A 25793-nucleotide genomic window follows, 5' to 3' on the forward strand; every position below is an offset into this window, starting at 1 on the left:
ACTGGGCAATTACTTGGTTGTGCACAAGGAGCACGTAAGGCAGGCTGCCTTCCCCGCTCACCTGCGGTGGCTGAGGCCGCACGGGCAGCAGAAGCCCGCGGGACGCGGTGCAGGGCCCCGCTCGCACCCCACGGGAGGGGTCTGCCCTGCGGGTTTCGCTATTGCTCAGCTCCCCAGCCCTGAGGAAGAGCGAGGGAGGAAATGGAGAACTGATGATGATGGAGTGGCTGGCCTCGCAGTGCTGTGTTACCCGCAATATGGCTGCGTGTTGCTAATTAATCTGCAGCTGTACTGTGGATGGCTTTGTTCACTACAGCCTTAATTGACTTTTGATTGAAACTGTGCAGAGCCTCATGGAAAAGGGTGTTATGGCAGGGTGTAGCACGCAGGATGGGTGGATTGCTTCCTTCAGCTCCTTTTTAGGAGAGGAGGCATCACTCAAATCCCAGACCTCATGTAAGGCTGAGGCTAAAGTAGGTCTCTGTGGCCAGAAAAAGTCTCACTGGAGACAAAGTACTAGTGGAGGGCATTGGTGGTGGTCAGCTGAGAGATTTGTCTAGAAGCAGCGAGATGCTGAACCGTATATCCAAGAGGTGCACTGATCAGCCGGCCCCACAGGGCAGCCTACACCAGCTTTGTGGCTGAAGTGATGACTTGATGGAGGAGAAAAAAAGGAGGAAAAAACCCCATCCCCTTGAAGCTGTGATCAAAGAAACTTGCTTCCTGCTTTTTATTCCTACTGTATCCAGGGAACCATTTCCCCATCTTGCCTTATAAAGAGACAGCATCGTACCAGAGCCAAGCCCACCTTTCACTTTTCCTCTCCCAAACTCCTGGCACAGAGTGCTCCTGGCACGGCAGCAAGGGAAGCATCCTTCCTCCTAGCCCAGGCTCTTCCCTCTCAGAACTTTTTCTCAATCCTGGGCTGTCCCTGGGGCTTCAGAGGACCCTGGCAAAACTTTCCAGCCCTGCAGGCTGCTGAATGGTTGTAGTGTCCCTAGGCTGCCCCGTGGCCAGAGGGGATGTGTCAAAAGCTTGTTTCATTTCCCTCTCAAAACTTCCCCACTGGGGCCGAGAGGGGCATGGAGGCTGCATGCACCGCACGTGCGCAGCCAAATTCATCCTGGGTTGGAGCCTGCTCTTTCAGACCCTGTTTCTGCCTCCCAAAGCCTCCCCTGTGGCTGGTGCAGGTGTGAGGAGCTCGCCTCTGGAGGAGACCCGGCTCCAGTCTCGGGCAAGGCTCTTGGCTTGCATAAGAAGTGCTAATGTTGTCACTATGAACTGTAGCAGGCTTTGAAGCAGAGGCGTTGGTACAGCCAAAATAGGTTTTAACGAGGTAACGTACAGCCCAATTTGCTGTGCAGGCTTTTGATCCTTTCTGCTGTCGATGTAATTGCGTGCTGCACAGCTCGCCAGCTCATCGTTTTTGGAAGCACGAGGCACCCAGCTGTCTCGCCCTGATGTGTCCTTGTGGGTAAGGCACGGATAAAGCTCTTGATCAGCTTTTGCTTGAAGCTTGGCTCACCACTTCCCTCTCACCTGCAAAGTTTCTGGGAAATGACTTCAAGGACATGGCTTACGCTCCAGCGAGGATCTGCAGTCAAGAAACTGCAGGGGGACCCCACGTGAGGAAAGGTGCCGTGTTTGTGCCGTCCATCTTTACGCAGGCCCCTGCTGTGAAACTGAAGGGAGTTTATCTGCACCTTTGTTTATCGCTCCTCTGCTCAGGGAAGTGCTCACCTCGCTGCTGCAGCCAGCGAGTTTGGTTTGGAGGAGAGCTGGCCCGTGCAGCCAGCAGGCCTGTTCCATGGGAGGGTACGTACAGTATCTCTACAGCATAAGAAGAAATCTACGCTGAGAGTAAAACCTCACCCACCCCAGAGGTTTTTTGCCTGCGCCGCTTCCTTGGGCAGAACGTGAGGAAACCAGAGCGGTTTGCACAGAAGAGCTGGCAGAGTGGCTGGGGACAAGTGCCTGCGTTTGTGGGGCTGACTGGGGCACGTGGCCCCACTGACAGGAGCATCGGGACACGGATGGGACCCGTGCAGGCACTTTGGCGGCCAAGGATGTGGCATCATATGCAGTTTGGCCTGCAGAGCTGGTCCTCCCCTCACAGGGTGTAGCATGGCCCTGGCATAGCTTTGGGAGTGGGACACTGAGAATGAGCAAAGCGTGCCACCGGGTCCCCGCGGAGGGTCCCGATTTGTTTGCTTTGAGCAGCAGATGGATGAGCGTTAGGGAGAACATCTCCCTCCAGGGAGACCAGATTGCAGCTTCTCTGTGGCTCCTCTCATAACGTGGGAGTGAAGAGGTGTGCGATGGCAAGAGGAGGTGGACACCTGCTGCGTGGACATGGGGCACAGCATGGGTGGTGCTGCATCCGGGATTATCATGCAGGATCACCTGGAAATAGCCTCTTTCTGAAGTGAGATGTCAAGGTCTTGGGCCCCTAGGCAGACAGAGCAGCTGTTTCCTGCTCTGCTGTCCAGGATCTGACAGAGCGGTCCCCCAAAACCTTCCCTCAGCATCCCCCCGGCACCTCCGTGAGTTGTGCTATGGGATGCCCGCTCTCCGCAGGGCTGCAGTACCTACCGCTCACCCAGTAGGAACGGCTGCCTCATGACACTGCCACAAACTATTAAAAGCAGCAAGATGATTAAAATAAACTGTCACGAGACATTCATACCAAACAAAATGCGCGAGCTGGATTCCTTCATTTCCTAGAAAAGTTAATCTATATTTTCAGGCAAGGGAGCTGCCCTGAAGTTGGGAGGCGGTTGGGTGATGCTGGCGGGAGGCTCCCCAGACCCGCTTCTCCATCGGCCAGCGGTGAGCGGGCAGGAGCAGTGCTGCGGGAAGCTGGCTGCGGTTCCCCCATCGAACAAAGCCCTTCCTGACTGCTGAGGCAGAGGAAGGAAACACCCTGCAGCAGGCACCGTGGTGGGAAGAGCCAGGGCTGGAAAGGCCAGCGCTCTTCTCCCGGCCGTGGCAGAGGGCGGCTGTGCTGCAGCGGGTGAGAGGTGCCGGGGTGGGAGCCCGCGGGGCACCTCCTGGCCACAGTCCAGCTTGCTGGGGCGTGGGGTTGAGCCCTGTGCCGGTGTCCCTGGGGCAGGTGTATTTCAGAGGCAGGAACCCCTCCTGCCTGGTTCTTCTAGGGCCAGGCACATAAGCTGCAAAGGGTGCCACGCAGCTTGGGCTTCCCGGTGTTCCCTGCGGCAGGCGAAGCATGGGGCTGGTGCCTGCCGTACGGCTGCATGCCGGGCTGGGTCCCTCCCAGCACCAACAGCCCCACGGGCTGTGCTTGTGCCTTGCTCGTGCACTTTCTCTGGGCTCAAGTTGAGCTTCAAACAGCCCTGTCCCACCAAGGCAGAGCGCTCCAGAAGAGCTGCAGCAGACAGGTAGGGCTTCCACTCACCCTGGGGCCAACCAGAAGATCCCACAGCTCCCTTCCGCACTCAGTTTCCTCCAGCACAGGTTAGAGACTCCCTGACAACCCTCCAGGTGGTCCCAGCAACCCTCCTGCCAGCCCAAAGGGGGTTCCTACCTCTCTGCGGGCGGGTACCCCCCCTACCATCACTAAAGAAGAGGCACTTAGGCTCTTGTTTAGGCTGAGGGTAAAGGCCTGACTGCAACCGCTCGAGCACCTTCACTGCGGATGATCACAGCCACCCTGTCCCCGGGTCTACCAGCCCTGCATCGCTCCTGGCGTGGCTGAAGCTGGGGACCCATCTGTGCATGGAGCAGGGCCAGCCCATCATGTTTAAGTCACCGGGTGTGAGTGAACCAAGCAGCAGCGACGGGCTGCACAGACAGCAAACTATTGCTTCGACATGATTTGTTCCCTTTACCTGCTTAGCTTTCGGGTGCTGCCTTTTTCTTCTCCCTGGTTGCAACTAGCACAACCCTTTTCACTAACCTGGACAGATACTGCATCAGGATAATGACTGCTCTCATGGTTTTGATGCTACTGCTCTCTGCTTTTGCTGAGCAGTGGATAGATAAAATATTTACTGTCTTTTCTTCCTTTTTTCTGTTGTTTTCTTTTTTTTTTTCCTCCTCTCCTCTCTTCTCTGAACTACCCAGCAAATGCTTTGATGCCAGGGCAATCACAGCACAGCATTTCACAGAAAATAAGAAGTGCTCGTGGCAATTCCTGCCCTGCAATTTGAAGGTCTGTCCTCTAAAAAAAAAGAAACAAAAAAGACAAACAGTGATGGGAGAAAGACCAGTGGTGAAAATATAAAACCTGTCTTTAGTGAATGCTCACACCCATGACTGCAGCTGGGTATAGGCTTATGCAGAAGCTGTTGGGTAAAATTTGGGGATGTGTGGATCTGGTAGGGTCCTACCGATAAATTACAGCCTTAGAGGATGACGTGGAAATTGTGGATGGAGAACACTGGCTGTGACTGATGGACTGGGATGCATTTAAAAATTCAGTATCTCAGAAAACTAATGAAGAACGGTTTCAGCAAAAGAAATTTCTCATGAGTCGAAAACTGGAAGAAGGGGATAAATTATCAATGATACAGCAGGCAAAAAGGAGTTGCCTTATTTATTTCGAAAGCGCAGTGGAACATGATTTGTACTTACCTGTGTTGATTATGAGCCCCACTGAGCTTGATTATAATCCGTTCTCCCAGGCAGGCATGCTGCACTCAGCGGCACAGAGGAAGTGCAAAAGGAATTTGTCTGGGCCGGGATGGAATCTGATTACCGGCCGCACGCTGCAGCAGGGGCTTGTTTCTGAGGATCGGGGACCCCATGCCTCTCAACCCGCCTGTGAGGGCGAAAGCACATAGGAGAAGTTTATTGCAGCTGGTAATTTTTTTTGGCCTGTTTCTGACTGGTTTGGTCCTGTTTGGACACCTAAGCTGGCATTTTGTCACAGCCTGGAGCTGACAGCATGAGGTGATCTTCTTCAGAACCAGGCAATGGCTTGATAATAGCTTTATATTAAACAGAGAGCTTTGCTATAAACTAATTCTAAAGCAGCCATCTCACTGAAGTAGAGGAGCTGAAAGCTGCTTTAATAGTGGTTTTAGTTGGAGCTTGAGCAATTTATGAAAGGGATTACCTGGTGTGATGTCTGTGCTAGCAGGGCTTTGGGCTCGGTGACACAGGATGGCCATGGGCAGCATGAGCAGGGATTTTGGGTACACTGCGGAGACCCCGGTGGGTGCTGGGGCAGCAGAGGGCTGAGCAGAGGCAGGGTGGTGAGCCCTGGGCTTCTAGGTTCATGGTCCCGGTAGCTCTGGAGCCTTCAACGAGGTTTTGGCAGCAGAGGGGTGAGTTTGTGCCTGTTCACAGTCTGAGTCCCTGGCTCTCGTTTCTCCTCATCTCCCTTCCCCTACTAACGGCTCCAAGGGAAAGTTCCTGCTGCAGAAAAGGGGGAAAAAAGAAAAAAAACAAACGCAGAGGGCTGAGGGATGCAGGGGGGAAAGCAATTCCAAGGATCCAGGGGTGCTGGCAAGGAGCTGCAGTGGGGGTGGACACCCCCCACCGCCCCCATGCACCCAGGCTGGGGTTCCCATCAGTCCAGGCCAGTGGGAGCTGCACAGGGCGCTGCAGGTCGAGGCACAAATCCCCAGGGACCTTCTAACAGCAGGAGCCCAGGGGCTCCCGTAAGGCCCAGCGTCTGGCACCGTGCATGGTGGCGGGGAGCCAGAGCATCCCCCTCCAGGTGGGACGGGCAGCTGGAGGAGCTGCAGGCCCTGGGAGAGGCACTGGTGTGGGGTGAGCAGCCTGTGTGCACAGAGCAGCCCCCTGAAGGAGTAGCAAAGAGCAGTGCTGAGGCTTTCTTGAACCTTTACGTGTGTGTGTGCGAACGTGGGTGTTTGTGTGTGTGCCTAAACGTACATATAAGCTTATAGATGGGCGTAACCAGATGCATGTATGTAAGATTGCATTAAGCAGAATGTGGATGTTACCCAGGGTAAGATCCATCACATGAATATTGTAATTAACCTCTAAATACGTACTGCAAACTGAGGAAACTCAGCGTTGAGGTCAATTACAACGTGTATTTGGTAAGTGTATTAGGGTAAGAGATGTACAGCTGAGGCACCCAACCAGGTTGATGGCTGGAGAATGGGAATCAAGGGGACAAGATGATACTGTGTCTTTAAAAACCAGTGCAAGCGAGTCTGGGGATAAAACTATAGTGACTCCTCCAGAATGACACGGTTATAGCCTGTTATGGCAATGATGTTTATTTAGGTGGCCTACCTGTGCATTCCCACTGCTGAAGTATATGCTCAGATTGCTTCCAGCTCTCCCCTCTGCCTTAAATTGCCTGGATTTATAGCGAGTACTTGGGAGACAATGGCCATTTCCCTGTTCCACATTTAACCCGTGTTACCCAAACCAGTGTAACTCCATCTGAGTGCAACTTGTGAAGAAAAGTGGTATTAATAAAGTTGGAGGCAAGTTTCTGGGGAGAGTGGGGCCAGCACGGCAGTGGTAATCCTGAGCCACACAGCCAGTTTCTGGGTCAGCGGACCCTGCGGTGCAGGGCTGGTGTCCCCAGGCAGCTCCCGTGTCACTCAGGCAGGGATTTCCACCACAGTTTTATCATTGGCCTCGCAGGGCTGTGGATATCCCCTTCTGAATTTTTCACGGGCTGGTTAGGTTTTATTTTGGTTTGACTTTGTAGCCCTGCTCGCTTCCAAATGGCTGTTCAGCAGGCAGGAATAGGAGAAGGGGCTGGAAAACATGACTAAATATGGCTGTGTTTCTGATTGCTACAGACTGCGGGATTAGCGGCCCCTTCATGCCAGCAGCCACAGCTGAAGTTCCCAAGATTTGAGAGGCACCGAGGAAAGCTGCAGTCCAGCCCTCCCCCCAACTCTTTTTTTTTGGGGGGGTTGGTTTTTTTGTTGTTGTTTTCCACAGAGAAATCTGCAACCTATTGTGTGGGCTAGCAAAGCTGGCACCCTCCAGCCGCCTATAAAATTGCATTAGGCGTTTGGATTTCCTGTAGCAGATTATGTGCTGTCTGGATTTTTGATGATTCTGGGAGGGAGGGTTAGCCTTTTTTTCAGTGGGGGCTACAAATTGCATTTGATATAATTTCATTTTCTTGGAGATAAGAGAGCACTGGCAATTGGCAGGGCAGATGGACATGTTCTGAGACAGATGTAGGCAGCTTCCCCTGCCTGCAGCTGGCACAGTCGTTCCGGCCGTGCACGCAAGGCACAGCCCTGATTCAGCCCAGCACCAGAGTACTTGCCTCATCCAGAAGCATGTCAATAACTTCATTGATTGCAATGATATTTCTCATGCTTAAGGTTAAGTAAGTGCTTAAATGCCACGCTGAATCACAAGAAAAGGATTTCTTCGTGCTCTCGCAGTCAGTTCTCTTGACCTAGCTGGCTCTGTGTTCATGCACGCATCGGGTTTTTATGCAAACTCTTAGTATTTATGCAGATGTGTCATGTACAGGAGATTTTCTTTACAAACCGGGGTTTGCCTAACTTTGAAAATATCCTCTTGGCTCATATGTAGAGTATTTATTGTGCTTTATTGCGGTTTTCTAATTTAGATCTGAAGACCAAGAGGCAATAACTATTTCAAGAGTGGAAAAATTGCACTAAAAAAAAAAAAAAGAAGCACGTTTTCAAATCTTATCTGAAATGTGTGAGGTATCAGCAACAAATAGCTTTGTGAAAGGGTAAAATCAGATTGCAAGTGCTTATTGGTACGATGTTATCATAAATTCACGTAGCACTTTTCTGTGCAAAGTAAAACGGATAACGTTTTGCAGCAAACATACAATTTAAGGGCACAATTTTGGGATCGTATTTACGTTAAGTGAGTACTGGGTGTCTCATATCCCTCTGGACATGGATGTTTGACTACTGAGTAGCCAGCAGGGGGAGACATCTATAATGTATGCGTTGTGGTCTGGAAAGCTGAAGAAGTACGGTTGGACACGTGGAAATTTCAGCTGAAAGTTGAGACCAAGGAAAATACAAGGAATGGAACTGGAAAGCTCTGCGAGTGCGGAGGACACAAAGAGCTAAAACTTTAGCAGCAGAAGAGGAGGGACCTGCAAAATGCTTGGAATAGCAAAAAGCTGGAGCAATCATGGAAACACTCCTGTGGCTTGGATCCCGAGCCGTAATTCATGCTGTTGTAATTCGCACAGATGGTGGCTGTCTCAAGGGAAGGCTTCAACAGCTGGGAAACATCAGGGTGTGGGCCTGCTTCAACTGCACACCCTTTTTTTTATCCCTGCCTCAGTCACAGAAGTGAAAGGTGATACAGGGATCGCTGTAGAAAATATCTGCAAGCTATTAACTGCCCTGGGAGATAGCTCCTCTTGCTAGTTGAGCTGTGTTAAGGACCACCTTAGTTTGGCATTTTGTGTGCAACAGTGCGCTTCCAGACACTTTTCAATAAACCGTTTAGGGAGAAACAATCAGCCTTGACTCCGAAGATCAGCCATGTAGTAAATTAAGTTCTAGCTAGGGGCCCCTAATAAAAAGGGTGCCTCACTGAAAACAAACAGGAGTTACATGATAACACCCGCTCTGTTTGCATGATGTGCCCCGCCACCACAGTGGGTGTTTTGCCTTGTCCTTCGCTCGGTCTGCCTGTTCCACCGGGAACGAATGCTGCCTCCAGCGGAGCATTTGCCCTTCTCGAGCTGCGCCTCCAGCAGATTTGGAAACAAGCCGTTGCAAATAATGATTCGTACGGTCTGTTTGTTTGTGTGCCCATGTGGGCTGAATAATAATGCCATGGCCACTCAGCTGCTACAGATTTGTGTCTGAGAGCGGAGAGGGTGGCACAGCCCTGAGGTACTTTGGTGGCACAGCCAGGGGTGTATTTATGCATGGGCTGTGGCTCCAGTGAGGTTACCAGAGGACCACATCAATGGTCGTTACTGTTGGCCCATTGACGTAGACTCTGGCCTCTGACAACCTCTGGTTCACGCAGCACAGGCAGCTGAGGTGAATAAATGCCAGTATTTGCCCGCTGCTTGATCTCTGGCACCCAGAGGGTGGGGAAAGCCAATGTTTTTTCCTTCTTGTCTGCATCCCCATGCACTACCTGTGGTACCTCCGTGGCTCACACTACTTATCTTGAGCCAGTCAAGCTCTGCTATCTCAACAGGAAAGCAAAGACGTTTCATTTCCCAGACACGCTCTTCACATGTTTCCTATTATTACACATTTTGGGGATATAGTGAAAGCGCCGAAGGCCCTACTTTATTCCCCATCCTCCCAGCCACAAGCAGCGCAGGCAGACAGCATTTTTATGCTAACTGCATATAAGCAGATAACTGCATCTGCACTGCAGGTGGTGTACTGCTTTAGCAGCATCTGTATACCTGAAACAGCACAACTTTTGTATACGACGATACCCCACAGAACCACAGACCAAACCACAATTAGCAACGATAAATGCACTGCAGCGATGTTTGAAGCCAGCAGGAAAACGAGTCAGGAAGGTTTTACTCTGAGCTCTCTGGTTGATTCCCAGCTGTTGACATTGCTGCTTTGCTGGAGCGCTGAGGTGCTCAGTGGCTTTTGCTGAAGCCAGGTGTCCTCGTTGTAAGAGGTGGCACTGGGAAAAGATTGGGTTCATTGTGGGTGTTGACCCACTGACTGACAGCTGACAGCACCCTTGCGTCAGAGTGACATCGATATTGGCATCCTGCCACTGCTTGGGGACTGGCATCCTTTTGGCAGACGGTTTAAGTCAGGTGACAAGGTCTTTGGATTTTGTTGACTTAGGTTATGTATTTTTGGTTTTGTGCTAATCGGTGAGGAGAAAAGGCACCTTCTGTTAATAAAATTTTGCAGCAAAGACCCGGCCTGAGATAAGCAAGGAGCAACATTTACCCATGCTTGTTGCTACAGAAAGCTCCACCACAGCTTCCTGCAAAACCAGGACTGAAGTGCGGGCTGAAACTTTACCTTGGCAGCACTTCATTACCTGTGGGAGTACGGCTGTCAGGAGGATGAGCGTTTGGCTCCAGGAGCTTGGCTGGCAGGACAGAAACAGCAGGAATGAGCAGGGCTGGGCAAGCCACTAAACCTCCCCTGACCACTTAGCAGAGAGACCGAATCCACTGGGAAGGACAGGGGCAAAACTGCGGGAGGCTGCGAGGGCAAGAGGGAGCTAGTCAGCAGGATGAGACATCCTCGTGTGTAGGTGATGGAAGCAGCAAGAAACTGTTCTCAGTTGTGGTGGAGAGGACAGATTTGCTCTGAACTGTCTCCTAATGATTTCTATGCCTTTGGGTCAAAGATTAATAGCCAGGTTTGTGCCTCACTTCACGCCTGTGTCTCAGAACCTACATGAATCATTGCCTCTGCTCCATCCAAGCATGTCATGGGACTCAGGTCTTTGTACTTCCATAGGCGTTTGACAGCCAGCATCCTATGCCACCTGATCTCCCGCCCAATGGCAGCACCAGCACATGTTCCTTCAAGGAATCCCTTCAGAAGATGTCTTTCTGGGGCGGCAGAAACACACACTACACCCCCTAACTTTACTATGAAATGATACAAATCTGCTCAGAAAGTTATCTTCTTCATACCAGCTTCTTAGAGCTCTCTGGAAGGATAGCATTTCATATAGCTGCCTCTCATCGACCTGTCAAAGACAAAGCACTGGTGAGTGCTCTGCAAACTTGTCCATAAAATTACGGCATGTAGGAGCCTTTGGCAAGAGCGTTGTGCAGCAGTGGAAGGGTTAACAGAGGAGTCAGCTGTTTAGTATGTCTCAGATGTCACATACAAATACCTAAAAGGCAGCTGGGTTGTGTGAAAGGAAATCAACGGATTAAGATTGTAGTCCCAGCTCAAAAGCTTTTTTGTGACTTCAGGAATGCCTCATATCCCTCTCCTTAAAACAGAGATACTATGTATCCCACAAACATACTGTGAAGATTAATTCATTAATCTTTTTTAAGAGGAAATGGAAAGAGCTAGAGAAATAATAACATGAAATATCACAGCAGTAATGACACAAAGCAAACGACAGCATAAAGCATGGCAGCAGCAACTGCAGGTCAATTTGGCAGGGAGGGCACAGTACCCTGCCTCAGGTCTTTTCACCCCACCATAACTGAGGGTTCTCTGTGCTCTGCGGTGGTCCCGGCTGCTCCGCTGGCAGGCTGTGGACCATGGCCAGCTGAAAATGCCTCCCCAAGGGACCTGCTTATGGCACCATGAGCTCTTCTGGGTGCTGCTCTGTGGCACGGACCGTGTGAACACAGGATGCGAGGGGGAACTGGCAGTAGCTTTGGCACCTGCATGGCAGAAGATGGTGGAAACGGGCTTAGGGGAAGATGAAGAGAAAAATGGAGGCTGGGCACTGCAAAGCAACTCCTTTCGAAGTCCCTCAAGGGGAGTATCAGACAGACACCTACATCACAGTGAGAGGAGCACTCCAAGTGCACACACAGATTCGATTCCAAACCATTTACTCATAACTTGTCTTCAGGTTGAAGCCTTCTGCAGCACCTCACAGACAGTATCTTAACCTGTACCTTTCATCTAGAACCCCTCATTAAAATTAAGAGGAAGACAAATACAAAAACGTTGCTTTTTCTGAACGAGTAGCATCCCACTCACGAGAAACTCAGCTTCTTTTCAAGCCAAGAAAATGTGGACTGAACACATTCCTTCAACGTTGTTTGACAGTCTGGCTCGCTTTATCAAACCCAGTCAAGATGAGTAAGACATGCGTTTACCCTTGGTAGGTGAGCAGACAAAAGCTGCATGTAATTGTCCTCTGGGTGCCTGCCACTCCATGGGGATTTGTAATCATTTTGAAAAAAGAGATTTTCCCCGTCACCGGAGGAGACAAGCTGGCACCTCAGCACAAAACATACCACTTAAAATAGCTTTTAACGTGGCCTTGAAAACTATTTTTGGATCCGGAAAAACATGGTGTATGGGAAGACCGGAGTCACGTATTGTAACTGTCAGTCAAAACCCAAAGGCTCTGTCATTTCATGAAGATCAGCAGATGTGTAAAGACACACCAAGCTAACCTAATTGGTCTGCAGGCTTTGTTATACACGGCGATATTAGAGATGTCAAGAAGGGCTTCCTCCTATATGTGTTGACTCACAATAACCACCTCCATTCCTGGTTTTCTCCTTTTTCTCCAAAGCGTTGGCAGGCGGAGGAAGAGTGCCATTCTCATCCCGCAATACAGCCAACCACAGATTTGTATTATGATCTACAGATTCGATTCTCCATTAAGTTGCCGCGGCTTCCAGACTACTTTCAGGACAGTACAGGCTGCCTGTGCGTTCCTCATTATAGAGCAGACATCATCCTTGGTGCTACCTGACAGCAGCTGCGTAATAAAATCAACTTTACATTTCTGTTGAGAACCCCAAATTTGTTTCTCAAGAGCAAAAATATGGAGACATACAAAAGGGCTGATGAACAGGCTTTAGGTTTTTGAAGACTGGTGCAGTGTCTTCTTCTGGTTGGATGTCATCTGCAGCAGAACAAATTAAAGGTTATATATAAAAATGCCAGAGAAACCTATGGAGGCTATTGGGACCAGAAAGCAGATCAGTTCCTTTCTCAAGAAACCAGAAGCAGCCTGGGGCTGTGAGAGAGTCCCAGGGTGAGCTGCCCAGAACAGCACAGGGGAGGCCTGAAAAAGGCCAGAAAGGACGCGAGCGGCGAGCGATGGGAGGTCGCGGTGCGCGGAGGCAGCACCAGGTACAGCACTGGGGAGCACACCCCCAGAAGCTGGATGCTCCTGGAGCAGGGGATCAAGTCAGTGCCCCTCACCCCCCATCCACCTCAGCTCAGGACGGCTCCCTATGGGCAGAGCCCCTGAAACCCCACCGGTGGCACCACCCGGCCAGGATCACGGCGGTGGCGGGGGCTCGGGCACCGGCCCTGCCCGGGGGCTCTGCACCCCTGCGCCAGCGTGACCGCCCGGCCCTGCCGGGGGAAGCGTCCCGCACCCGCCGCGGGCCGCTGAAAGCTGCAGGGGCCCGAAGCGCCCGCGCCTCGGCCCGGCCCCGCTGCCAGGAGGCCGGCAGGCGCGGGCAGGGGGGACCGGGCCGCCTTCGCGCCCCAGCCCCGCGCCCATCGCCCCCGCGGCCCCCGCAGCGCCGCGCTCGCGGCTCAGCCCAGGCCGCGCGGGACGAGGCAGCCCGGGCGCGGGGCTGGGCGGACGCCGCCTGAGGCGGCTCCGGCTGCAGCGGCCGGGCCGGGCGGGCGGGCGGGCGGGCGAGCGGCCATTTCCCGCCGCCCCGTGCGGCCCAGCGGCGACGGCTGCGGCGGCGGCGGCGACCCCCGGCGGCCTGTGCCTCCCGGCGGCCCCGCTCCGCCCCGCGTCCCGCCCCCGCCCCGCCCCCGCCCCGCCCGCCGCCGCCAGCGCCGAAGGTTGCCGAGCGGGGGTCGCGCGGCTCCGGCGGCCCGGCCGGCGTTTCCGGAGATTGCCGAGGGGCTTCGGCCCCTCCCCAGCCACCGCCGAGCCCGTGACCGAGGGGCTCCGGTGGGTCGGAGCCCGCCGCGCCCGCTGCTCTGCTTGCGGCGCGGGGCTCGCCCTCCTCCTCCTCCTCCTCCGGCAGCGCCGGGCGTCGCGGTGACAGAGCGGGGCGATCGCGGCGGGGTCGGCCGGGGCTCCGGCGGCGCGGATGGCGGAGGGCGGCCAGCCCCCGCAGCAGCAGCAGCAGCCACAGCCGCAGCTCCTGGCCGGCGGCGGCGCGGGGGCCGCCCGCGGCGTGAAGCGGGAGCCGGAGCTGGAGCAGCCCATGCCCGGTGGGGACGGCGCCGAGGGCGGCCACAGCAAGCGGCTGCGGACGGAGGCGGAGGCCGACGGCGGCGGCATGCAGGTAGCGGGCAGGGCCGGGCCGGCCGGGCCCTCGCCGGCTTTCCTGTACCGGGGCTCGGCGGGAGGGGGGCGGCCGGGCCGGGCCGCGTTTCATTTCGGTTTGCGGGATTCAGCGCGTTGCTTACGGGCGTGCGGCCCTTTCCCCCGCCGGCAGCGGCCGGGAGCAGCGAGGGGGGCGGCGGGTCTCCTGCCCGGGGCTCCCCGGCCTGAGGCGGGCGGCTCCCGGGGCGCAGCCCAGCACGTGGGGCCGCGGCCCTCCGGGGGCCGCCGCTGGGCCCGGCGCTCTGGGCAGCGCCGTCCGCCGCCGCCGCGGACCGTGGGGAGGCCGCGGACCGTGGGGAGGCCGCGGTGGCGGGGCTGGGCGCGGGGGGTGGCGGCGGGTGGCGCGCTCCTGTCGCCTTCGGGTCTCGTAAGCCATCGGGAGGAACCCGGGTGCTGCCTGGGGAGGAGGAAGGGGCTCGGGGGGCGGCGGGGGGCCGTCATCCCGCTTGGCACGGGGGCTGCCGGCGGGGTCTTACGGTGCTGTCGCCTTCGGCCGGCACGTTTCGATCGTCCCCAAAGCGTTGCGCTTTCCAGGTGCGTTCGCTTTTGTGTTTGTGGGGTGATGCTGCCAGGGCTTTCCTGCTTTCCTTTGTCTGGGTGTTGTACGGGGTGGGTTGTTACGGCAGTCGCGCCGGCCTTTTGCATCCCTTTCTCCTGAGGAGTGTATCGCAGGTCTTGGGAGGCGGTGTGATTTATTCACCTGAACTTGTTTCTCTTCTCACCTTGTCTTGGGTTCGTAAACACCGCTGGTAGTTTCCAAGGGGAGCATCCTGTCTTCTCCAGCATGCTTCTCATCCAGACGCCGAATGCTGGCCCGTGGTCTTTCCTTCTTATTTCCCAGGCTGTCCCCAGTTTGCACGCTCAAGATTTTTTTAATTTTATTTTGTTTTTAAATAGCTTATAGCTGGAGGGTTTTGTTTGTGGTTCTGTTTGATGTTCAGCTTTTCGTGGCAGTGTCTCCACCTTACAACATCACTTTTTCCCCAGCGTGATGGTGTGAGCAGAATGTAGGCTGGAGCTTCACACCCGAGTGATGCTGCTTGTGCTCCCGCAAGGCCAGTAAAAACCATGCTGTGCTCCTTTATTCCTTGAAGTAGTATCTTCTCCCACATGTAGGTGTCAAGTATGACTCAGACAATGTATATAATGGCAAGGAGAAAGATGCTCAGCATTGAGGGAGTGCTTATATATTGTGCCTTGTTAGGAATTATGAATGAGTGCTTGAACATGGTGACATGAAATTCTTCCAGCTCTTCCAAGTCTGAGGCACAGGTTCTGCATAGCTACAGGAGGTGCACCAGTTTACCTGCAGTTAGTGGTTAAACTGGCTGGTGTCGATGTAAACCGGTGATAAATCAACTGAAAATTGCCCAGGGAGGGGCTTGAACTGGCTTAACAAAAGAGTCTTAAAATTCCATTTTATTTTTTTTTTTTAATTGCAAACAAGTATGATTTCTGTATACGTAAAAGTCTCCCTTCTATGTTTACGTTGAGGACAGTGTTTTATTATCTGGTCAATGAATAGTACAGGTTGTTAAGATTGCAGCATTTGACTATGGGGCTACAGCAGTGTGTGCACAGCGATGTGTAGTGCTGGTGGTAATGGTAGTATGGATTAATTGTGGATTTTAGTGGAAAGTTGGGGTTTTGTTTCCATGTCAAACACAGGCAAACAGTGGAGAAATTAGATGGAGAAGTGCAGCTAGTAGAGTCCAGTTTTAAAGTCGTGTGTTTATAGTCTGTGACTGTTCTTTAGACAGGGACCTCCATATGGTAGTTGGTATTCTTAGTGTAATTTTAATATTTATGTATATATGGAAAAGGTTTTTTCAATCTTTCAATATAAAAGATGAAAATAAACGTGTACGTATATACACACGCACACATGCCATTGTGTGTGTCCAGAAGTTTCCCTTGGCTTTTTTTACTGTTAAAAAGGGTGTTTTATTTATTTGGAGAATCTTCTCATGTTTGTAACCAAGAAATACCAAATACTTGCAAATAATATCAGAGCTAGGAAAAAGGTGTTCTTTAATGTTTGGGAAATTTGTTATCTTTTTACTTAAAAGTCAAAACACAAGATTGCCTTTCATGAAGGTTTCTGTTCAGATGGTATATTCTTTTGAAGTACCTTATTTTAGAATAACAGCTTCTTTTTAGTAAATTCCTTACGTTTGACTGTACATAATGCTTACAAGAGGAATAAAGACCCTATTCTTTGATTATTATTTTTTTTTATTATTATTACCCGCTTCCCCCCTCCATGTACTAGAGGCTTTCTGGAAACTGGAAATAACACTAGAAACTGTTGTACCTTGTTTTTCCTGCAGATCCTGTCAATTTTCTACTTCCTGTTCCAGAGCCACAGGCTGTTGCTGTGTAAACTTGGTGACCTCATGTCCCTGGGCTGATAGCGAGGAATCCTGGGGTGCCACACTTGCCACAGTTTCTTTGCATAACCCCTACCTACCAGTGGTTCAGGGTGTGAACACAGCTTGTGAAGCTGAAATAAACAATTTAGCTATAGAAATTAGGAATGCAACTGTAAAACTAATACCCTTTTTTTGTCTCTTAATATGAAATATAGAAGCTAGCCTATAGGAAGATAAAATAGTAGCTAGTTATTAAGAACTTGGGGCGAAGTGTGGCTTAAAGCTTAAAGTAGCCCTTAAATTTAGTGAGCTTCTTGTTTTCTGCTGTCTCAGGCCAGCATGCTCAGACAGCTTATGCAGTTAGGGTTTCATTATCTAATCCATCTTTGATCAGGCTGGATAAATGGTGTTTGGCCAGTGCTGATCTTGTTAGGAGGGTGGTGTAAAGCTGCTTGAGTTGGGATTGGGACAAATCGGATCATGGCTGCTATCTGCTTCTGGGACATATTTCAGTTAATCGTGGCGTGGGAGGAAAAGGACCAGCACATACTGCTACTTTTTAGCTCCCTCTGGTCCATAAGTGGCAAAAATAAAATTCCGCCGACCAGGAAGGTCTCCTGGAAGTGTTTGGATATACTTGCAAGCTTTGGAGGTAAAGGGCCCCAAAGGTACTGCTGCTTTTTAACTGTATATATATACTAGCTAGGAACTAGCTTGCTCTGTGTTTCCTGGCTTGGATGAGTTGAATCATTTGGATCAGCTTGCTGATCTTGGTAAAAATAGTCCCTAACAGAGGAAGAAAAAAACGTTATATTGGTGTAAGTCACTTGTGAAACTGCACTGAAATGCAGTTGTTAATGCAGCTGTATTTGCTGCCTGTCAGAAGAGGTTGACTGCTGCACAGATGGAGGAGAACGCACCCTTGCAATTATTTCTCTCCTCCTCTGTTCCTTGCATGATGAAAGACCAGAAATGTTGTGGCTAGCTGGGAAGTGTCCCTTCTTTCTCTTTGGAGCTGCAGTCAGAGGTGTAATTCCACGGTGCTGTTTGTCTTCCCCACTGAGGTCCTAGAGGTGTATCAGCCAGCTTATGCTGCTGAAGAAAATTGTTAAAATATCTTCCAGTTCCTCCGTGTGGGGTTGAATGAGTTCATCGACTCCATTCGGTTCCCAAGGTGAATTTTGGTTCAACTTTTTTATAGGGCCTAGGCTGGTTAGTGGATTAAAATTATACCTAGAGGTAATACATAGTTGGAATTAGATGCAAGGTGTGAACAGAGCTGATTCTTGTTCCTCTTTCGTGAATGACTTGTGTGCTCAGGATCCCTGAGAATTTGGGGAAATTACCCCTGCAACCATGAGCATGGCTGACAGGGAAGACAGTTAGTGTAGCTGTGGTATATGCCTTATCAAGTCCACGTAAACTTTTAGTGGCAGTGATGAGTGGTGACTTTGTATTGTCATTCAGGCATGTCTTTACAGGGTTCATAAAGATGACTAACAGTGTTGAGATCAGTCCCCTGTGACTAAATAATGATGTAATAGATGATAAGTCTTTGCTCCGCAATAAAGTCTGTGGTTTCTCTTCCTACTGAGAGCCAGAAGATGGTCTGTAATACCTTCTGCCAGCTTGACTTCTTCCAGCATGAAGACTGGAAACCCTGAACAGCAGCAGGCCACAGAAAGGGGAGAGTGGGGACACTGGTGGTGCTTCATGGCAGACAGTGTCCTCACCCGTTCATGGTGCTCCAGAGGAGGGCAAGAAATCAGTCTGCTGATAATTTCCCAAGATGGGTTTGGGTTTTAGAAGTAATAGGGCTGAGTGGGACTGTAATTGAGAAGGGAACAGTAAATAACAGCTTCTGTGCTATGGGGACCCTATGGAAATCTGTATTTTTAAATCTTACAGAAGAGAGTATCTTCTGTAAGTAGATGGTTCCAGTAAATGAGGGAAAAGCTGTGTAATCAGGTTAGCTTTTTCTTCTCTCTTATTATTCATGGCATGGTTCTCTTTGTAAAGAGATGCAGAGCAATGCAGGGGATACAAGATATTCTAAAAAAGAAACGAAGTTCCAGTTTTTAGAAGCTGACGCCTGCTTTGGATCCAGGATGAGGTTTCCTGGGATGCTGTTTGGACAGACTATTGCTGATGTGATGAGACATAATGAATCACCTTTAAGTTTGTTGTTACTTTTGTTTGCTTTTGTCCTTTGCTTTTTTGAAAATATTTGAGTGTTGTGAGTTAGACCTGACATAGTCTGGGAAGACTTAGAAAATGCAGTTCAAAGAAAAGGTTTGGCAAGCAGACTGAAAGTTGGGATTTTGGAGACATTGAGAGCACTTTAATGTTGACTCTTTTCTTGCCATATTCAGGAAAATGGAAAGCCCAAGTAAAGTATTCTGGATTCTTTAGCACCCTTCCAGGCTCTGTCGGTATTTCTCTTTGGATTTCAGAGGTTTGTGTTTAAAGGTGATGGCTGTGGTTTTGAGGTTGGAAGCTGAACAGAGGTCTGGCTCTGTTGGAAATGGTTTCCTTCTGTGTATGTGTACCAGCTGTAGACATAAGCATTTTATTTTTCCTTTTCAGAACTCCTGTTTAGAAACATGAGTGCACTGGCATTTTGCAGAAAGGCCGGGCTCTCCCTTGCGTTTTTAAAAGGTTGCCCACCTAGCTGAGTTTGGAGCAGTGTGCCTCTCTCCCATGCATGTCCTGTGAAGTACCCTCGTGGCTTTTCCTGCCAATGGTGCAGCAAGCAGGGCTCCCACCTTGCCCTTTTGTTTTGGAGGTTCACGCCTCTTTTCAAGACTGTCTCAAAGAAGTGCTGGTCACTGAAATTTTGGCAGCTGTGTTGCTGTTAGCTGCATGGTTTATTGTGGCTGTACTGAGGGCTTTCAGTGGCTCTGCTGTGGTGAGGTTGGTGGCAACAGGAATAGGAGATGCATGGAGACGCAAAGGAGGCAGTGGTAAAATAAAATAAAATAAAAACTGCTTCGTTTGCATTAGTGGTAGGGAAGCCAAACTGAAGTTGAGATGGACCTGAACTGGATTCTGTGTGTGGTCCACTGCCCTCTGGAGACTGCTGCTGAAGGACATACCTCTTGTTAGCTTGGAAAAATAGAAGCCTGTCACTAGCAGTGTTTGGTTTGTTGCACAGGAACCTCTGCCTCTTTGGAAAATGTTAGGGATCGCATTGGTTGAAGAGGTTTTAAAACCTATCCCTCTATGCTGCTGACTTCTCTTGTGGGGTGGAGCAAACCTTAGTTTTCATACCAAGCAAGAGGAGGGCAAGTGTTTTGGTCGGCTGGAAACCTGCTTAGTTAATTTGCTCATCTTGGATATTACTTGACCTTCCGTGTGTATGTGTGCTTTTGAAATGCGGTGGCTGAGGGATCAGAGGAACGTCCAGAAGTGAAGTAAGAATAGCAATTAGAAGTAACGAGTTCCAGTTCATTGAAGCATTCTGTTGATTTACTTTTTACAGGGGTATTGAGTGGACACTGGAGTGTAGCTGTCATGAGATAATCCCGATGTTTAGGGATTAGAGCTGCTTGACTGCATTTTGGGCCTTAACTCCCTTTGCTCTCCAGTAAATTTAATTTGGCCAGCAATCTTTATAAATTCAGGCACATGTTAGTTTGAAAGATGTGTATATATTTTCCTCGGCATGCTTCCCCCTCCCTCCACTTCACTTCCCTGAGTGCACCTCCAGTTTTTGGGTTGAATTTGAGATGTTTGTAGGAGCCAAGCCCAATGATGGCAGGGGCTGTACAAAACAGTCTTCGCCAGGCTTGGACCATGCCAGCGTCCTGACTTGCAGCGCTTCTTGCCAGGGTTCTGCCGAGCTGTTCCACTGAGCCGTGCCAGGGCACCTCTCCTGCAGAAAACCTTTGCTGCCTGCTGGGCTTTGCTGAGAAGGGCCCATCGTAGGTTGAAGTTTCTAACCTGTGTTCTTGGTTCTGGAGGATTTCTGGGGTGTTTGGGAAGAGGCTTGGGAACCGTTCCAATTCCTCTTGTTTGGCTTGTCACACGTGCATATGGCTGGCATCTATCGAAACTACCCAGGCAGCTGTCTTGCTGGACTGAGGGAAACGGGATGCTGACTCCTTAGCGATAATATGATGTATTTAAGTAGCTGCAAAGTGGGAAAGGTTGTATACAAAAGCCTTCCCCTTTAATCAGAGGCAACAGCTGAACTTGAGCTGGATCTAGCATCTGTTTGGGCAGAGCAGGAAACTTTGGCAGTTTCTGCCAGCTCAGTTGGTGCGACATTGGTGTTCAGTCAGCTATATACCATTGCCACCTCCTAACCTTTGGAGTGTGGGCAGAGTGTACTTGTGATTCATACCGATTAGAAAAGAGGTCATGAGATCTTTTACTTGCATCTCTTGGGTAGGACAGTGGGACTCGGTCTGGCATGTTTTTGAAGTGGCTGTTTCTGGGGCTGTTGCTTGTGTTTGCTTTTGTCTAGGAGAATTCATTGTGCAAGAAGATTGGGTGCTTGCTTCAGAAAGTGTGGGCTAGAAGCAATTGTTGCTTTTTCTGTGTGACTTTCTTGGGTTTTATCCGCTCATAACTGCCTCAGCAATAATGCCAGGTATTGGCATAGAGATGGGGAAGAACCTGTACCATTTAAGGGGGGGACAGAAAAGCCCCCATGTGTCAGCACTTCTTACCCTCTGGCTGTATGTAGCTAAATTTCCTTTAATAGAGAGGCTAAAGCAGCAACCTTATGTGGCATTGCTGTGTGTTACAAATATCAAAATATTTTCCCCAGAGGCCTTTGAGGCCCTGGGATCTGGATCCAGCTCAGGTTTCTTCAAGGGATCAGAGTGTGCTCTTTTAGTTGAGGCTTTCTGCACAGCTTTTCCCCTGCTATTTCTGTAGGATATTCTTGCAGACATTTGGGGTGGTTGTCACTGTCGGGGGTGATGCCTGGGAAGAAAATCCCACCAAAGCATCACTTAAAAGCCTTGGTTTAGTGCTGTGTGGGCTAAGAGGAGGCTGTAGCTGGGATCCCAGGCCTATAATTTATTGCTTGCGGTTGCCGTTCCAGTACCCTGCGATGGGTGGGAAGGCGGCCTTTCCTCCAGCCTGCTCACCACCCTCCGGTGAGGCCGGGGGAAGGCTGGGCTCTGTGGGCTCTGCCTGCTGCCGGCCTGGGCGCCTTCTCTCCGGGGCCCCGGTTCCACAGACGGCGTAGCCAGGCGTGACTGTCCCAGCGGCGTGATGGTGCTTCTGAGCCATTGCTGCCCGGCTTTTTGTTTTTACTCTGTTCTGTGGCTTTGCTTGCTTTTTGTGGGAAGACAAATGAGGGGAAGTGCGTGCATTAAAGGGCTTCTCCATTACCCTTTGTACTCTCCTGTCCTGGAGAGAAGGTCCATCAGAGGCCTCTTTCCTATCCTTGTTTCATGTTAAAAGTCCTGTGTAGCCTTGTAGTGAAGCTGGACCAGGATGGAGTATGTTTTGTAGGTGCTTCTCCCTTCTCTTACTCTTGAAGCTGAGCTTTGGAATGACTCGGGGTGGTTCCTGGGATTAAAGGGATCACTCTCTCTAAGTGATGCTACTTCCACTCTCCTGAGTGGCCCCTGCTACGCAACCTGGGGAGATGCAAAAGGTTTGTTCAGGGAGGAAACTTAGGCTGTTGCTGCAGCAGATTGAACCATGGGGTGTACAGAAGGAGGTGGAAGCTGGCAGCATGGTATGGGCAGATGTCCTGGGGTTGGTGGGATGTATCAGAGCAGGAAGCAGGACTCTGTGTGATGTCAGCCTCAGGAATGATCCGGATCATGGAGGAAACTGAGGCAGTAAAGTTTACATATCACTCCTGCTGGTTTGCTGAAATCTGAATGTCTCTTGGGCAGCCAGCAGGAGAAATCAGTTGACTTCTAAAGCTCCTGCCTGTCCTGTAACTTGTTTTGACCAGGAGTGGAAGTTGAAGTGTGTGAAAACACAGAATGCCCTCGATGCTCCAGTTTTAGGAAGAGGTGTGTTATGCTGTTGCAGTGCTGTGAGAGCTGGTGTTTGTGCTGGGTGGTCTAAGGCTGCTGGGACCTGCCTCCTGAATGCAGAGGGTTGAGGAGACAGAGAATGTGCCAGAGGGAGAGCCAGTGCTGCAGTGGGCTGGACCGCGGGAGATTTAATACATGGTGCGTCCAGCATGGTGTGGGCTGGAGCTCGTACCCAGTGAGTACCCAGCAGGAGAATGTGACAAGAAGGCACCGTGTAGGGTCTTAATTATGTGGTTGTACATTTGATATTTATAGAGATGATCTCATCTCCATAAAAGCATCAAATGGATAGCGCTCGCTGAGGCGCTATTAAATCTAGCGGGAGTTTTTTTATCAGTTAAAATGGTGTGAGGTCAGGTTTTGGACTGAGAGCTATTAAATATTTAATTTCTTCCTTTTCATCTTATGTGTGACCCCAAACAGAATTTACTGCAGATAATCTAAACCTTGCACTGAATGCAAAACTATTAATTTTTTAATGGTCTCTTCCACAGTACTCACCAGTGTAGTGTGGGTGTTTCACGGATACTAACGATCTTATTTTTGCCGTTTTCCTGAGAGAAATGGGGACTTGTAGAAATGGGGAATGGAGGTACTGGTAGTAAGACCAGTTTTGCAAAAATGACACTTGCAACCTGTTTTTTTAAATTTTATTTGTAATTTTTATTGTAGCTGGTAGGGTTTTGGTTATGTTTAAGTTCCCGATCTACAGCTCTCCACAACTCCCACTGTATATATGAATACTTACCACTTCCACATACTGATCCTTAAGTGTGTCATATTGGGCAAATATAAAGCAATTTTGTCTTTGTCTTGAAAAAAAGTGGAAAAGCTTGAAGTAAGTAACTTAGTCATCATCACAGCAAAACCTTCCTTTGAAGATGAGGTTTGAAATCTTAACTTTTTAAGAAGGGATACCACTTGTCTTTAACTACAAACCCACATACCTTTTGGTTTCTGCAGCTGTTTTTGCTGCTCAGAGGACAGTGCTTCCTAGGCTTGAACAAAGCAGGAGTCAGGCAAAAATAGCACATAAGCCTCATTTGATGTAATGTCCCTGCACATGAGGAAACAGTGGAAGTTGCATGGGTGGCTGTAACTAGCATTTTTTAATCCACAGCCCTCGATTTTTGCGATTGAAACGCTGTTTTAGGATAGAAGGTAGCTACCTTGCCTTTTGAGTTAAAAGCATATTTCGGTCTGTTAGCAAACAGAAAAGCTGCTGTGCATGCAGGAGAGTCAGGAACCAGCTCCCTGCACTGGCTGCATGGGGGACTGGCAGCTCTCCCCCTTCCTGGGGACACAGGTTTCAGCATGGGTGCTTGTGGGGTTAGAGGGAGGCAAGCTAAGGCATGTTTTGCTGGGGGGGCTTTGTGACACGTTGGGCTGCAAAACAATCCTGCTACTTGGGATTCAGGTATCTTGGGTCAAAAGCACTTGGGTGATCACGGACTTCCTATCTCCTTCCTTTTTCTTGTTGAATAACATGCCCCTGATGCATCCCACCACTGCCTGCTTTTTCTTGCTTTTTTTCATGGGTTCTCAGTTCTGTTCTCTTTTCTTCTTAGCTGAGTACAGCACTGAGAAAAGGGGGACCAGAAATGTGCTGTATGGCTGGGGCTCTGTCATCTGCAGAGAGCCCTGGAGAACAAGACCAGGATTTTGGGCCAGATGATGCCCTATCTTGTTGCCAGGATTGTCAGACTGTTACACTGGAAGTAGTATAAACTGTAGGGGAGGAAAAAACACCCCATCCCACTGCTTTTTACCAAGAGGAGATAAAGGCCAACCTGGCGGTGCCGCCTTTGTGCCTCAGCATCTACTCTAGGAATTCTTGTTGCCTTCAAGTGAGGGAGAAGTGATGAGGCTGGAGGCCTCTTCAGTGCTCACACAAATCCAGTGGAGACCTGGCATCTGCTAATGTCACAGCTGGATCTAACAGCTTTTTCTTTGTGACTTTTATACCAAAACACTTACTGCAAATTTCTGACTTCCTGGCTAGTTGCATTCCCTAAGAGTGGTGGTCTGCATGCCCAGTGCCTCGTGTTGTGAGAGCTTGTCTGAGAGGTCACAGTCGCAAACAGTGGAGGCAAGGCCATTTGCTAGGGTGGGATGGATTCAGCAGCAGGTGATAGCAGCATTTGTGAACAGTGTTGTCTAAGTCATGGTTAAACATCAGCCATGGGCTGGAGAAAGCTTCAGTGGAGAAGGGGAATTAAAAAGAAAGTGGACCAACTGTGGATTTTGATTTTCAAATAAAGAGGGTTACAGTGGGATTTAACTGTGGTGTTTCCGTCTGTCATAGTTTAACCCCAGCTAACAGCTAAGCACCACACAGCCACTCGCTTGCTCCCTCCCTCCCTCTCTGGTGGGATGGGGGACAATTAAAAGGGAGAAAACTCATGGGTTGAGATAAAGCCAGTTTAAGCGAAAGCTATGTGCACAGGCAAAGCAAAATAAGGAATTCATTCACCAGTGCCCATTGACAGGTGGGTGTTCAGCCATCTCCAGGAAAGCCGGGCTCCGTCATGCGTAACGGTTATTGGGAAGACAAATACCATAACCCCAGATGTTCCCCCCTTCTTTCTTCCCCCAGCTTTATATGCTGAGCGTGATGTCATATGGTATGGAATATTCCTTTGGTCAGCTGTTTGGCTGTGTCTCCTCCCAACTTACTGTGCCCCCCCCAGCCTGCTGGCTGGAGGGGTGGGGTGAGAGGCAGAAAAGGCCTTGGCTCTGTCTGAGCACTGCTCAGCAGTACTTAAAACATCCCTTTGTTATCAACACCCTTTTCCCCACAAATCCAAAACATAGCCCCATACTAGCTACTATGAAGAAAATTAACTCTATCCCAGCCAAAACCATCACGTCATCTGTCCATCCTTCCTTCCTTCCAGTGCCTTCTCATCTGTGAGTTAGTCTTGTCCAAGAACTAGACTATTGTGATGGACTTGGATATGGTAAATGAGAGTGAGACTGGCATTTGACTATATGTCGTCGGACCAGTTATCGGATATATGTGTCTGTGTACCTGTGCCAGGAAATTCATACGATGCTTGTAATTAGGTCTGTGTTTTTTTGTGTGTGCCTCTCTCCACTGATTGCATGCTTCCAGAAAAGACTTGATGCATTTCACAGTCTTTCCTGATATCTCTTCTGCCTTCTTTCTACAGGAGCATCACATGGTTAGTGCCAAATACCGCAGATTCAGAAAAATAACTTTTCTCTGTCAGTAAATCATAAATCGGCACCACTAAGAATTCTTGATGCTTCATGTTCTGACCTGAAACCTCTCTGTCTATGGGGTGAGAACATATCTGAGTTATTTCAGCCAGACTGTGATCAATATATAGGTTCTCCTGGGCAAGGGTGTTTCCCATGGGGAAGATGCTAACTAACTAGAATGGATGGAGGTGCTGTAAAACTTTGCATATGTCTCTCTTCCTCCTATTATTCAATGCTTAAAGGGTTGAGTAAGGATTTCTCCTCTGCTGATCAATGAATTGATGTTTTCATCTTGAGTGGTATCAGGTATTTGTGGCTG

The 25793-nt window shown here is 50.1% G+C and overlaps 1 protein-coding gene across 3 annotated transcripts in view; it reads left to right on the forward strand.

The window, feature by feature from the left end:
* Positions 1 to 13359: 13359 nt before the first annotated feature.
* Positions 13360 to 25793, forward strand: part of RBFOX2 (RNA binding fox-1 homolog 2) — a 174269-nt gene continuing 161835 nt past the window's right edge. For all 3 annotated transcript variants that reach the window (XM_056340177.1, XM_056340181.1, XM_056340174.1), the window contains exon 1: positions 13360 to 13828. In XM_056340177.1, coding sequence (XP_056196152.1) covers positions 13631 to 13828 — 198 coding nt within the window. In that variant the 5' untranslated portion in view covers positions 13360 to 13630. The remainder of the gene's footprint in view (positions 13829 to 25793) is intronic.

Source organism: Falco biarmicus, chromosome 5, assembly GCF_023638135.1.
Source record: "Falco biarmicus isolate bFalBia1 chromosome 5, bFalBia1.pri, whole genome shotgun sequence".
Classification (NCBI taxonomy): domain Eukaryota; kingdom Metazoa; phylum Chordata; class Aves; order Falconiformes; family Falconidae; genus Falco; species Falco biarmicus.